The sequence below is a fragment of the Anolis carolinensis genome, chromosome 6 (assembly GCF_035594765.1).
Source record: "Anolis carolinensis isolate JA03-04 chromosome 6, rAnoCar3.1.pri, whole genome shotgun sequence".
Lineage (NCBI taxonomy): Eukaryota > Metazoa > Chordata > Lepidosauria > Squamata > Dactyloidae > Anolis > Anolis carolinensis.
In genome coordinates this window covers 2288282-2303839 of record NC_085846.1, presented here as the reverse complement: position 1 = coordinate 2303839, position 15558 = coordinate 2288282, and the positions used below count along the sequence as shown (strand labels likewise).

General features: G+C 37.7%; 1 protein-coding gene across 1 annotated transcript in view; it reads left to right on the top strand.

Moving 5' to 3' along the window:
* The window catches only part of pcolce (procollagen C-endopeptidase enhancer), a 46532-nt gene that overhangs the window by 18885 nt on the left and 12089 nt on the right, over positions 1-15558 (top strand). The window contains exons 4-7 of the mRNA XM_062957334.1: positions 9083-9207; positions 9285-9421; positions 12379-12662; positions 15036-15107. Of these exons, the coding sequence (XP_062813404.1) occupies positions 9083-9207; positions 9285-9421; positions 12379-12662; positions 15036-15107 (618 nt within the window). The remainder of the gene's footprint in view (positions 1-9082; positions 9208-9284; positions 9422-12378; positions 12663-15035; positions 15108-15558) is intronic.

The following is a 15558-nucleotide window of genomic DNA, read 5'->3' as shown; positions in this document are numbered from 1 at the left end:
CTCCTGGCCATCTGTCGGGAAGGATCGGATGGTGCCTTCCTTCCTTGCACAAAGGGGCTGGACTGGATGGCCTTTGAAGGTCTCTGGGATTGTGTGGTTCAGAGGCTGGGTGGGCATCTGTCGAGAGAGCTTAGATTGTGTCGTACTGGTCAGACTGGGTGGCCTTTGGGGGTCCCTTCCAGCTCTACGATTGACCAGTTGCTGTTGGCTGCAAATGTATTTAGGCTTTCTCTCTGCAAGGAGATTCAAGATTGTGGTTGGTGTTGTTGTTACTGATCCCAATAAACATCCCATCTAATGCTTTGCTAGGCAGCAATGCACAATCCAAGCACTCCTGGCCATCTGTCGGGAAGGGTCAGATGGTGCCTTCCTTCCTTGCAGAAAGGGGTTGGACTGGGTAACCTTTGAGGGTCTCTCTCTACTCTAGGATGGCGTGATTCAGAGGCTGGATGGGTGGGCATCTGTCGAGAGAGCTTAGATTGTGTTGTTGTTGTTGTTGTTAGTCCCAATCCCAAGAAACATCCCTTCCAATGCTTTGCTAGGCAGCAACGCACAATCCAAGCACTCCTGGCCATCTGTCGGGAAGGATCGGATGGTGCCTTCCTTCCTTGCAGAAAGGGGTCAGACTGGATGGCCTTTGAGGGTCTCTCCCAACTCTAGGATGGCATAATTCAGAGGCTGGGCGGGCATCTGTCAAGAGAGCTCAGACTGTGTTGTTGTTATTGTTGTTGTTATTGTTGTCATTATTGTTAGGATTGACCCCAAGAAACATCTGATCCAAAGCTTTTCTAGGCAGCAACACACAATCCAAGCACTCCTGGGCATCTGTCGGGAAGGATCGGATGGTGCCTTCCATTCATGCAGAAAGGGGTCGGACTGGATGGCCTTTGGGGGTCCCTTCCAGCTCTACAATTGGCTGCAAATGCATTTAGGCTTTCTCTTCACAAGGAGATTCAAAGTAGTAGTAGTAGTTGTTGTTGTTATTGTTGTTGTTAGCACTGATCCCAATAAACATCCAATCCAACACTTTGCTTGGCAGCAATGCACAATCCAAGCACTCCTGGCCATCTGTCGGGAAGGATCGGATGGTGCCTTCCTTCCTTGCACAAAGGGGCTGGACTGGATTGCCTTTGAAGGTCTCTGGGATTGTGTGGTTCAGAGGCTGGGTGGGCATCTGTCGAGAGAGCTTAGATTGTGTCGTACTGGTCAGACTGGGTGGCCTTTGGGGGTCCCTTCCAGCTCTACGATTGACCAGTTGCTGTTGGCTGCAAATGTATTTAGGCTTTCTCTCTGCAAGGAGATTCAAGATTGTGGTTGGTGTTGTTGTTACTGATCCCAATAAACATCCCATCTAATGCTTTGCTAGGCAGCAATGCACAATCCAAGCACTCCTGGCCATCTGTCGGGAAGGGTCAGATGGTGCCTTCCTTCCTTGCAGAAAGGGGTTGGACTGGGTAACCTTTGAGGGTCTCTCTCTACTCTAGGATGGCGTGATTCAGAGGCTGGATGGGTGGGCATCTGTCGAGAGAGCTTAGATTGTGTTGTTGTTGTTGTTAGTCCCAATCCCAAGAAACATCCCTTCCAATGCTTTGCTAGGCAGCAACGCACAATCCAAGCACTCCTGGCCATCTGTCGGGAAGGATCGGATGGTGCCTTCCTTCCTTGCACAAAGGGGCTGGACTGGATTGCCTTTGAAGGTCTCTGGGATTGTGTGGTTCAGAGGCTGGGTGGGCATCTGTCGAGAGAGCTTAGATTGTGTCGTACTGGTCAGACTGGGTGGCCTTTGGGGGTCCCTTCCAGCTCTACGATTGACCAGTTGCTGTTGGCTGCAAATGTATTTAGGCTTTCTCTCTGCAAGGAGATTCAAGATTGTGGTTGGTGTTGTTGTTACTGATCCCAATAAACATCCCATCTAATGCTTTGCTAGGCAGCAATGCACAATCCAAGCACTCCTGGCCATCTGTCGGGAAGGATTGAATGGTGCCTTCCTTCCTTGCAGAAAGGGGTTGGACTGGGTAACCTTTGAGGGTCTCTCTCTACTCTAGGATGGCGTGATTCAGAGGCTGGATGGGTGGGCATCTGTCGAGAGAGCTTAGATTGTGTTGTTGTTGTTGTTAGTCCCAATCCCAAGAAACATCCCTTCCAATGCTTTGCTAGGCAGCAACGCACAATCCAAGCACTCCTGGCCATCTGTCGGGAAGGATCGGATGGTGCCTTCCTTCCTTGCAGAAAGGGGTCAGACTGGATGGCCTTTGGGGGTCTCTCCCAACTCTAGGATGGCATAATTCAGAGGCTGGGCGGGCATCTGTCAAGAGAGCTCAGACTGTGTTGTTGTTATTGTTGTTGTTATTGTTGTCATTATTGTTAGGATTGACCCCAAGAAACATCTGATCCAAAGCTTTTCTAGGCAGCAACACACAATCCAAGCACTCCTGGGCATCTGTCGGGAAGGATCGGATGGTGCCTTCCATTCATGCAGAAAGGGGTCGGACTGGATGGCCTTTGGGGGTCCCTTCCAGCTCTACAATTGGCTGCAAATGCATTTAGGCTTCCTCTTCACAAGGAGATTCAAAGTAGTAGTAGTAGTTGTTGTTGTTATTGTTGTTGTTAGCACTGATCCCAATAAACATCCAATCCAACACTTTGCTTGGCAGCAATGCACAATCCAAGCACTCCTGGCCATCTGTCGGGAAGGATCGGATGGTGCCTTCCTTCCTTGCACAAAGGGGCTGGACTGGATGGCCTTTGAAGGTCTCTGGGATTGTGTGGTTCAGAGGCTGGGTGGGCATCTGTCGAGAGAGCTTAGATTGTGTCGTACTGGTCAGACTGGGTGGCCTTTGGGGGTCCCTTCCAGCTCTACGATTGACCAGTTGCTGTTGGCTGCAAATGTATTTAGGCTTTCTCTCCCCAAGGAGATTCAAGATTGTGGTTGTTGTTGTTGTTACTGATCCCAATAAACATCCCCTCCAATGCTTTGCTAGGCAGCAATGCACAATCCAAGCACTCCTGGCCATCTGTCGGGAAGGATTGAATGGTGCCTTCCTTCCTTGCAGAAAGGGGTCAGACTGGATGGCCTTTGGAGGTCTCTTCCGGCTCTAGGATTGACCAGTTGCCGTTGGCTGCAAATGTATTTAGGCTTTCTCTCTACAAGGAGATTCAAAGTGGTGGTTGTTGTTGTTATTGTCATTACTGATCCCAATAAAAATTAATTCCAACCCTTTGCTAGGCAGCAACGCACAATCCAAGCACTCCTGGCCATCTGTCGGGAAGGATCGAATGGTGCCTTTCTTCCTTGCACAAAGGGTTTAGACTGGGTGGCCGTTGAGAGTTTCTCCCAACTCTAGGATTGCGTGATTCAGAGGCTGGGTGGGCATCTGTTGAGAGAGCTTGGATTGTGTTATTGTTATTGTTATGGTTAGCACTGATCCCAAGAAACATCTGATCCAACGCTTTGCTAGGCAGCAACGCACAATCCAAGCACTCCTGGCCATCTGTCGGGAAGGATCGGATGGTGCCTTCTGTTGAGAGAGGTTGGGTTGTGCTATTGTTGTTCTTGTTGTTGTCATTATTATTAGCAACGATCCCAAGAAACATCCAATCCAATGCAGCAATGCACAATCCAAGTACTCCTGGCCATCTGTTGGGAGGGATCGGATGGTGCCTTCGATGCAGAACAGACTGGATGGCCTTTGGGGGTCCCTTCCAAGTCTCTATATCTATACCCCACTTTCCTCTCTTTGAGGAAATTCAAAGTAACTCATAGGACTAATAACAATACCATTGGAAACCTACAACATATGGATGATAATAATAATAATAATAATAATAATAATAATAATAATAATAATAATAATAGTGTGGACTCAGATAACCCAGTTCAAAGCAGATCTTGTGAGATTTTCTGCCTTGATATTCTGGGTTATTTAAACTTTGAATATGGTAGTCCAGACTGTAGTTCTATATTGGACCTTTTAACGCCTTGGATGATTGTTTAATATTTTAATTACATCTGTTTTAAATCATGACTTGATTTGTTTTTAAATGTATTCTTTGATGTCTTAACTATTGATTTTATGATATTATATGATTGTACGATATGTGAGCCGCTCCGAGTCCCCATTGGGGAGATAGAGTCAGCATACAAAAATATTATTATTATTATTATTAATTTATTATGACACAGCAAACAAGATAGATATGCTGGATTTCATTTCACAAAATCACAACTCGAACTTCCCAAGTGTCTACGACTGTGTGATGTATTATTATTATTATTATTATTATTATTATTATTATTATTATTTTATTATGACACAACAAACAAGAAAGATATGCTGGATTTCATATCAGAAAATCACAAGTTGAACACTTCCCAAGTGTCTAGGACTGTGTGATGTATTATTATTATTATTATTATTATTATTATTATTATTTTATTATGACACAGCAAACAAGATAGATATGCTGGATTTCGTATCACAAAATCACAAGTCGAACACTTCCCAAGAGTCTAAGATTGTGTGATGTATTATTATTATTATTATGCTATTACTATCATCATCCTATAGAAGGGCTGAAGGCAGACTCTATTATTATTATTATTATTATTATTATTATGACACAGCAAACAAGATAGATATGCTGGATTTCATTTCACAAAATCACAACTCGAACTTCCCAAGTGTCTACGACTGTGTGATGTATTATTATTATTATTATTATTATTATTATTATTTTATTATGACACAACAAACAAGAAAGATATGCTGGATTTCATATCAGAAAATCACAAGTTGAACACTTCCCAAGTGTCTAGGACTGTGTGATTTATTATTATTATTATTATTATTATTATTATTATTATTATTATTAATTTATTATGACACAGCAAACAAGAAAGATATGCTGGATTTCATATCACAAAATCACAAGTTGAACACTTCCCAAGTGTCTAGGACTGTGTGATGTATTATTATTATTATTATTATTATTATTATTATTATTATTATTATTATTAATTTATTATGACACAGCAAACAAGAAAGATATGCTGGATTTCATATCACAAAATCACAAGTCGAACACTTCCCAAGTGTCTAGGACTGTGTGATGTATTATTATTATTATTATTATTATTATTATTATTATTATTATTATTAATTTATTATGACACAGCAAACAAGAAAGATATGCTGGATTTCATATCACAAAATCACAAGTTGAACACTTCCCAAGTGTCTAGGACTGTGTGATGTATTATTATTATTATTATTATTATTATTATTATTATTATTATTATTATTAATTTATTATGACACAGCAAACAAGAAAGATATGCTGGATTTCATATCACAAAATCACAAGTCGAACACTTCCCAAGCGTCTAGGACTGTGTGATGTATTATTATTATTATTATTATTATTATTATTATTATTATTATTATTTTATTATGACACAACAAACAAGAAAGATATGCTGGATTTCATATCAGAAAATCACAAGTTGAACACTTCCCAAGTGTCTAGGACTGTGTGATTTATTATTATTATTATTATTATTATTATTATTATTATTATTATTATTATTAATTTATTATGACACAGCAAACAAGAAAGATATGCTGGATTTCATATCACAAAATCACAAGTTGAACACTTCCCAAGTGTCTAGGACTGTGTGATGTATTATTATTATTATTATTATTATTATTATTATTATTATTATTATATTATGACACAACAAACAAGAAAGATATGCTGGATTTCATATCACAAAATCACAAGTTGAACACTTCCCAAGTGTCTAGGACTGTGTGATGTATTATTATTATTATTATTATTATTATTATTATTATTATTATTATTATTATTTTATTATGACACAACAAACAAGAAAGATATGCTGGATTTCATATCAGAAAATCACAAGTCGAACACTTCCCAAGTGTCTAGGACTGTGTGATGTATTATTATTATTATTATTATTATTATTATTATTATTATTATTATTATATTATGACACAGCAAACAAGATAGATATGCTGGATTTCATATCACAAAATCACAAGTTGAACACTTCCCAAGTGTCTAGGACTGTGTGATGTATTATTATTATTATTATTATTATTATTATTATTATTATTATTATGACACAACAAACAAGAAAGATATGCTGGATTTCATATCAGAAAATCACAAGTCGAACACTTCCCAAGTGTCTAGGACTGTGTGATGTATTATTATTATTATTATTATTATTATTATTATTATAATATTATGACACAGCAAACAAGATAGATATGCTGGATTTCATATCACAAAATCACAAGTTGAACACTTCCCAAGTGTCTAGGACTGTGTGATGTATTATTATTATTATTATTATTATTATTATTATTATTATTATTATTATTTTATTATGACACAACAAACAAGAAAGATATGCTGGATTTCATATCAGAAAATCACAAGTTGAACACTTCCCAAGTGTCTAGGACTGTGTGATGTATTATTATTATTATTATTATTATTATTATTATTATTATGACACAACAAACAAGAAAGATATGCTGGATTTCATATCAGAAAATCACAAGTCGAACACTTCCCAAGTGTCTAGGACTGTGTGATGTATTATTATTATTATTATTATTATTATTATTATTATTATTATTATTATATTATGACACAGCAAACAAGATAGATATGCTGGATTTCATATCAGAAAATCACAAGTCGAACACTTCCCAAGTGTCTAGGACTGTGTGATGTATTATTATTATTATTATTATTATTATTATTATTATTATTATATTATGACACAGCAAACAAGATAGATATGCTGGATTTCATATCACAAAATCACAAGTAGAACACTTCCCAAGTGTCTAGGACTGTGTGATGTATTATTATTATTATTATTATTATTATTATTATTATTATTATTATTATTGTATCACACAGCAAACAAGATAGACATGCTGGATTTCGTATCACAAAATCACAAGTCGAACACTTCCCAAGTGTCTAGGACTGTGTGATGTATTATTATTATTATTATTATTATTATTATTATTATTATTATTATTATTATGACACAGCAAACAAGATAGATATGCTGGATTTCATATCACAACATCACAAGTCAAACACTTCCCAAGTGTCTAGGACTGTGTGATGTATTATTATTATTATTATTATTATTATTATTATTATTATTATTATGACACAACAAACAAGAAAGATATGCTGGATTTCATATCACAAAATCACAACTCGAACACTTCCCAAGTGTCTACGACTGTGTGATGTATTATTATTATTATTATTATTATTATTATTATTATTATTATTATGACACAACAAACAAGATAGATATGCTGGATTTCATATCACAAAATCACAAGTCGAACACTTCCCAAGCGTCTAGGACTGTGTGATGTATTATTATTATTATTATTATTATTATTATTATTATTATTATTATTATTTTATTATGACACAACAAACAAGAAAGATATGCTGGATTTCATATCAGAAAATCACAAGTTGAACACTTCCCAAGTGTCTAGGACTGTGTGATTTATTATTATTATTATTATTATTATTATTATTATTATTAATTTATTATGACACAGCAAACAAGAAAGATATGCTGGATTTCATATCACAAAATCACAAGTCGAACACTTCCCAAGTGTCTAGGACTGTGTGATGTATTATTATTATTATTATTATTATTATTATTATTATTATTATTATTATATTATGACACAACAAACAAGAAAGATATGCTGGATTTCATATCACAAAATCACAAGTTGAACACTTCCCAAGTGTCTAGGACTGTGTGATGTATTATTATTATTATTATTATTATTATTATTATTATGACACAACAAACAAGATAGATATGCTGGATTTCATGTCACAAAATCACAAGTCGAACACTTCCCAAGTGTCTAGGACTGTGTGATGTATTATTATTATTATTATTATTATTATTATTATTATTATTATGACACAACAAACAAGAAAGACATGCTGGATTTCGTATCACAAAACCACAAGTCGAACACTTCCCAAGTGTCTAGGACTGTGTGATGTATTATTATTATTATTATTATTATTATTATGACACAGCAAACAAGATAGACATGCTGGATTTCGTATCACAAAACCACAAGTCGAACACTTCCCAAGTGTCTAGGACTGTGTGATGTATTATTATTATTATTATTATTATTATTATTATGACACAGCAAACAAGATAGACATGCTGGATTTCGTATCACAAAACCACAAGTCGAACACTTCCCAAGTGTCTAGGACTGTGTGATGTATTATTATTATTATTATTATTATTATTATTATTATTATTATTATTATTATTATGACACAACAAACAAGATAGATATGCTGGATTTCATATCACAAAATCACAAGTCGAACACTTCCCAAGAGTCTAAGATTGTGTGATGTATTATTATTATTATTATGCTATTACTATCATCATCCTATAGAAGGGCTGAAGGCAGACTCTATTATTATTATTATTATTATTATTATTATTATTATTATTATTATTATGACACAACAAACAAGAAAAACATGCTGGATTTCGTATCACAAAACCACAAGTCGAACACTTCCCAAGTGTCTAGGACTGTGTGATGTATTATTATTATTATTATTATTATTATTATTATTATTATTATTATTATTATGACACAGCAAACAAGATAGATATGCTGGATTTCGTTTCACAAAATCACAAGTCGAACACTTCCCAAGTGTCTAGGACTGTGTGATGTATTATTATTATTATTATTATTATTATTATTATTATTATTATGACACAACAAACAAGATAGACATGCTGGATTTCATATCACAAAACCACAAGTCGAACACTTCCCAAGTGTCTAGGACTGTGTGATGTATTATTATTATTATTATTATTATTATTATTATTATTATTATCTAAATGGAATTAAATGGGTTGGCTCTCCAGAAGGGTCCCCCAGAGGCCATCTAGTCCATCCCCGTGCATTTCCCCATGGGTTTCCCTTCTCCGTTGCAGAGAACCAGTTCTGTGGGGGGAAGCTGGAGAAGCCCCACGGCAGCCTCAAGACCCCCAACTGGCCCGAGCGGGACTACCCGGCTGGCATCAGCTGCTCCTGGCACATCGTGGCCCCGAGAGGCAAGGTAAGCACGCACTGACCATATGGGGTCACCCTCTTCCTCGGGATGGACACTTGACCCCGACCTGTGTCCACTCCCAGGTGATCGCCTTGACCTTCGGGAAGTTCGACGTGGAGCCGGACACCTACTGCCGCTACGACTACGTGGCCGTCTTCAACGGAGGAGACCGGGACGACTCGCAGCGCATCGGGAAGTTCTGCGGGGACGTTTCGCCCAGGTAGGGCACCCCAGAGGGCATCTAGTCCGGCCCCGATCTTTAATCGCACAGGTGTTGCTCGACTACAAGTCCCGGCCACCTTGCTCATCGCCTCTGCTGCAAATCGCACTCCAGCTGCTCTTACCCTGTTTCCCCTAAAATAAGACATCCCCAGAAAATAAGACCTAGTAGAGGTTTTGCTGAATTGCTAAATATAAGGCCTCCCCCGAAAGTAAGACCTAGCAAAGTTTTTGTTTGGAAGCATGCCCAACGAACACAACACCAGAACTTGCAGGATCGGTAAATGTACATACCAGTTGTACATGGAAATAATGGTAATAATATATTAAAATGTTATATCTATATATATAAAAGAGTGATGGCATCACGGCGACCCACAAAACAACAAAACTACAGGCCCCCCAACCTCGACATTTGACAACACAACCCATCATCCACGCCTCTAGGTTGATACAACAAAAAGAAAAGAAAAATAAAGTCCTAATTAGAGAGAGAGGAATAATTGCTTTTCTCCAATTGCTGCCAGTTAGAAGGCTAAGCTCCTCCAACTTGGTCTCCTAGCAACCCAATACAAAATAATAAAAAACACTAAAAAAATTAATACAATAAAATACTATAATAATAGAAAATAACTAAAAATAATACAAGAAAATAATAAAATATAATAAAAAGATAACTTACAATAAAATTTATAAAAAAATACAAATAACGTCAAATAAAAATTACACAATTTTTAACCAATACCACCACCACTTTGCCACAGCAACGCGTGGCCGGGCACAGCTAGTAAAATACTATAACAGAAAATAACTAAAAATAATACAAGAAAATAATAAAATATAATAAAAAGATAACATACAATAAAATTTATTAAAAAAATACAAATAACGTCAAATAAAAATTACACAATTTTTAACCAATACCACCACCACTTTGCCACAGCAATGCATGGCCGGGCACAGCTAGTTATTTATATTTATACAGTAGTAACAAGACATTCTTGACAGAAGTCATAGTTTGTCTGGTTTGGTTATGCTGGTTTGTGGTGACAACTACTGTACAGTATATAATAAATGTTCTTTTTTTTTTGTTCAACAATTAATGTGAATTCTTCTTCATGGAAAAATAAGACAGCCCCTGAAAATAAGACCTAGCACATCTTTGGGAGCAAAAATTAATATAAGACACTGTCTTATTTTCGGGGAAACACGGTAGGTTGTGTTTTAACGCGTGCAGTTCCCAAAGTACGCTGAGAAAAGAATGAAGACACAGCCCTCAGGTTGGGAGGGACCCCAAAAGGTCATCTAGTCCAGCCCCGGCGATGCCAGAATTCATATCCGAAGCATCCCTGTCCAGTTTAGATTTGCAAGGCTGGTGTGTTGCTCTGAGATCTAAGACATATATCGGAATGGTGGGAGTTGCAGTTCAAAACATAAAAAATATATAAAACAAAAATATATAAACGAAAAACTAGGGTTTTGTGTTTTTTCCCAGTGAACTTTGCAATCCAAAGCATATATATGTATGGGTTTTGGCGTGCATAGGGAAGGGTCAACATACCCTATGGCCATGTTCCAGAAGCATTTTCTCTTGACATTTTGCCCATACCTGTAGCAGCATCCTCAGGGGGTGTGAGGTTTCTTGGAAACAAGGCAAGTGGGGTTTGTCTGTCTATCTATCTATCTATCTATCTATCTATCTATCTATCTATCTATCTATCTATCTATCTCTGTGGAATGATGTCCAGGGTGGGATAAAGAATTCCCGTCTGTTTGATGCAGGTTTGAATGTTGTAATTTATCACCTTGATTAGCTCTGAATGGCCTTTCAACTTCAAAGCCTGGCTACTTCCTGCCTGGGGGAAATCCTTAGTTGGGAGGTGATTAGCTGGCCCTGATTGTTTCCTGCCTTGAATTCCTCAGTTTTCAGAGTGTTGCTCTTTATTTACTATTTAATATATAATAATTTACTATTTACTATTTAATATATAATAATTATAACATATTGTATATACAGTAGAGTCTCATCCAAGCCTCGCTTATCCAAGCCTCTGGATTATCCAAGCCATTTTTGTAGTCAATGTTTCCAATATATCGTGATATTTTGGTGCTAAATTCGTAAATGCAGTAATTACAACATAAAATTACTGCGCATTGAACTACTTTTTCTATTAAATTTGTTGTATAACATGATGTTTGGGTGCTTAATTTGTAAAATCATAACCTAGTTTGATGTTTAATAGGCTTTTCCTTAATCCCTCCTTATTATCCAACATATTCACTTATCCAACGTTCTGCCGGCCCGTTTACGTTGGATAAGCGAGACTCTACTGTACATATAATATTCATAATATTATATTGTAATAAGATATACTAATAATACAATACAATAATATTAATTATATACTATATTTTACATGTAATATTACTAATAATAATACAATATATTGATATAGTACAATATAGTAATTTCATGCCAGTATTGTGCTATGCTAATAATATAATATTGTATGTAAATTTAATTTGTAAGCCGCTCTGAGTCCCCTTCGGGGTGAGAAGGGCGGCATATAAATTTAGCGAATAAATAAATTAAATTAAATTAATATTTTGATCTTAAAGGGGTTTTTTAATCCTGGGAGCCAGATTTTGTTCATTTTCCTGGTTTCTGTTGTGGATTAAATGGCTTCTCTGTGCAGTCTGCGTTCCTGTGTTCTCCCACCCTGGACCTTCCACAGAGATAGATAAAACTTCTTTGCTTAGTCTTTCGAACAGACCTCACAACCTCTGAGGATGCCTGCCATAGATGTGGGAGAAACGTCAGGAGAGAATGCTTCTGGAACATGACCAGACAACTCAAAAAAACTCACAGCAACCCAGTGATTCTGGCCATGAAAGGCTCCAACAACACATGGAAATCGTTGCAATTGGAAGCTAAGCCGTGCTTTCTCTCCTCCGCAGCCCGGTCCACTCCGAGGGCCACGAGCTCCTGGTCCAGTTTGTCTCGGACCTCAGCGTCACGGCCGACGGCTTCTCGGCCTCCTACGAGGTCAAGGACCGCCGCGAAGTGGACCAGACGCGCCCGGCGCCCCGGCCGGAGGGGCCCGTCTTCCCAGGGTCCAAGCCGGGCAAGAAGCCCCTCGCCCCCAAGCCCCCCAAGCCCGCCCCCAAGCCCCCCAAGGCCGCGGGCCCCGGACCCAAGCCCAGCCCCAGGCCACGGCCCACCCCCACGGCCCCCGCCACAGGTAAGAGCAGCCAAGGGTCAGCGGTCAGTTTGGAATCACAGAAGCCCAGGGTTGGGAGGGACCCCCAAAGGCCATCCAGTCCAGACCCCTTCTGCCATTACGCAGGAAAAGCATAATCAAAGCCCTCACAACGGATGGCCATCCAGCCTCTGCTTAATAATAATAAGCATCAGCATCATCATCGTCATTATTATTGTTGTCTTGTTGTTGTTGTTGTTATTATTATTTTATTGTATGACACAGCAAACAAGATAGATATGCTGGATTTCGTTTCACAAAATCACAAGTCGAACACTTCCCAAGTGTCTAGGACTGTGTGATGTATTATTATTATTATTATTATTATTATTATTATTATTATTATTTTATTGTATGACACAGCAAACAAGATAGATATGCTGGATTTCGTTTCACAAAATCACAAGTCGAACTCTTCCCAAGTGTCTAGGACTGTGTGATGTATTATTATTATTATTATTATTATTATTATTATTATTATTTTATTGTATGACACAGCAAACAAGATAGATATGCTGGATTTCGTTTCACAAAATCACAAGTCGAACTCTTCCCAAGTGTCTAGGACTGTGTGATGTTTTTATTATTATTATTATTATTATTATTATTATTATTATTATTATTATTATTATTATTATTATTATTTTATTATGACACAGCAAACAAGATAGATATGCTGGGTTTCGTATCACAAAATCACAAGTCGAACACTTCCCAAGTGTCTAGGACTGTGTGATGTATTATTATTATTATTATTATTATTATTTTATTGTATGACACAGCAAACAAGGTAGACATACTGGATTTCGTATCACAAAATCGCAAGTCGAACACTTCCCAAGTGTCTAGGACTGTGTGATGTTTTATTATTATTATTATTATTATTATTATTATTATTATTATTATTATTTTATTGTATGACACAGCAAACAAGATAGACATACTGGATTTCGTATCACAAAATCACAAGTCGAACTCTTCCCAAGTGTCTAGGACTGTGTGATGTTTTTATTATTATTATTATTATTATTATTATTATTATTATTATTATTATTATTATTATTATTATTATTATTTTATTATGACACAGCAAACAAGATAGATATGCTGGGTTTCGTATCACAAAATCACAAGTCGAACACTTCCCAAGTGTCTAGGACTGTGTGATGTATTATTATTATTATTATTATTATTTTATTGTATGACACAGCAAACAAGGTAGACATACTGGATTTCGTATCACAAAATCGCAAGTCGAACACTTCCCAAGTGTCTAGGACTGTGTGATGTTTTATTATTATTATTATTATTATTATTATTATTATTATTATTTTATTGTATGACACAGCAAACAAGATAGACATACTGGATTTCGTATCACAAAATCACAAGTCGAACTCTTCCCAAGTGTCTAGGACTGTGTGATGTATTATTATTATTATTATTATTATTATTATTATTATTATTATTACAGTATTACTTTATTATGACACAGCAAACAAGATAGATATGCTGGATTTCATATCACAAGTCGAACACTTCCCAAGTGTCTAGGACTGTGTGATGTATTTTCGGATGATGCATGCAGATCCCAGTAGGGTGGCCTTTTGCAGTTGGCAGATCATAATTTTGTCAATGCCTATTGTTTCCAAATGCCGGCTGAGATTTATTATTATTATTATTATTATTATTATTATTATTATTATTATTATTATTATTGCCGCACTTATTCTCTCCACAAAGGAGACTCAAGGTGGGACATGAATAAATAGCTCCTGCTCTTGTGTTGAAAGCGGGCAAAGCTTTTGAAGGCCCTCCTTTCAGCAAAGAAGGGAACGACAACTAGAGCTTTTATTTTGGTTTTTCTGACCCCTTTCTTTGTTCCCCTTCCCTTCTTTCTTTCCTTCCTTCTTTCCTTCCCTAACCTTCTTTCCTTTCTGCTTTCCTTTTCTTCATTCCCTTCCTACTTCCTTTCCTTCCCTTCCCTTTCTTATTCTTTCCTTTCCTACCCTTCTTTCCGTCCTTCTCTTCTTTCCTTTCCTTTCTCCTTCCTTTCCTTCATTCCCTTCCTACTTTCCTTCTCTTTCTTTTCCTTCCTTTCCTTTCCTACCCTTATTTCCTTCCTTCACTTCTTTTCTTTCCTTCCTCCTTCCTCTCCTCTCCTTCCTTTCGTATCCTCACTTCCTTTCCTTTCCTTCATTCCCTTTCCTTCCTTTCCTTTCCTTTCCTACCCTTCTTTCTTTTCCTTCCTTCTTTCCTTCCTTCCTTCTTCTTTCCTTCCTTCTCTCCTTCCTACCCTTTCTTCCTTCCATCCATCCTTCTTTCCTTCCTTCCTTCCTTCCTTCCTTGTTCTAGATGAGGCTGAATGCCCACAGCGCTGCCGCCGGATGGGAACTCTCCAGAGCAACTTCTGCGACAGAGATTTCGGTAAAGCGTTTGGGATCCGCGCAGAATTGGGAGGGACACTCAGACTGGGAAACACTCAGGAGAGTGGACTCTCGGATTGGGAAACACTCAGGAGAGTGGACACTCGGATTGGGAAACACTCAGGAGAGTGGACACTTGGGTTGGGAAACACTCAGGAGAGTGGACACTCGGATTGGGAAACACTCAGGAGAGTGGACACTTGGGTTGGGAAACACTCGGGAGAGTGGACACTCAGATTGGGAAACACTCGGGAGAGTGGACACTCAGATTGGGTAACACTCGGGAGAGTGGACACTCAGGTTGGGAAACACTCGGGAGAGTGGACACTCAGATTGAGAAACACTCAGGAGAGTGGACAATCAGATTGGGAAACAGGAGAGTGGACACTCGGATCGGGAAACACTCAGGAGGATGGACACTCAGATTGGGAAACACTTGGGAGAGTGGACAC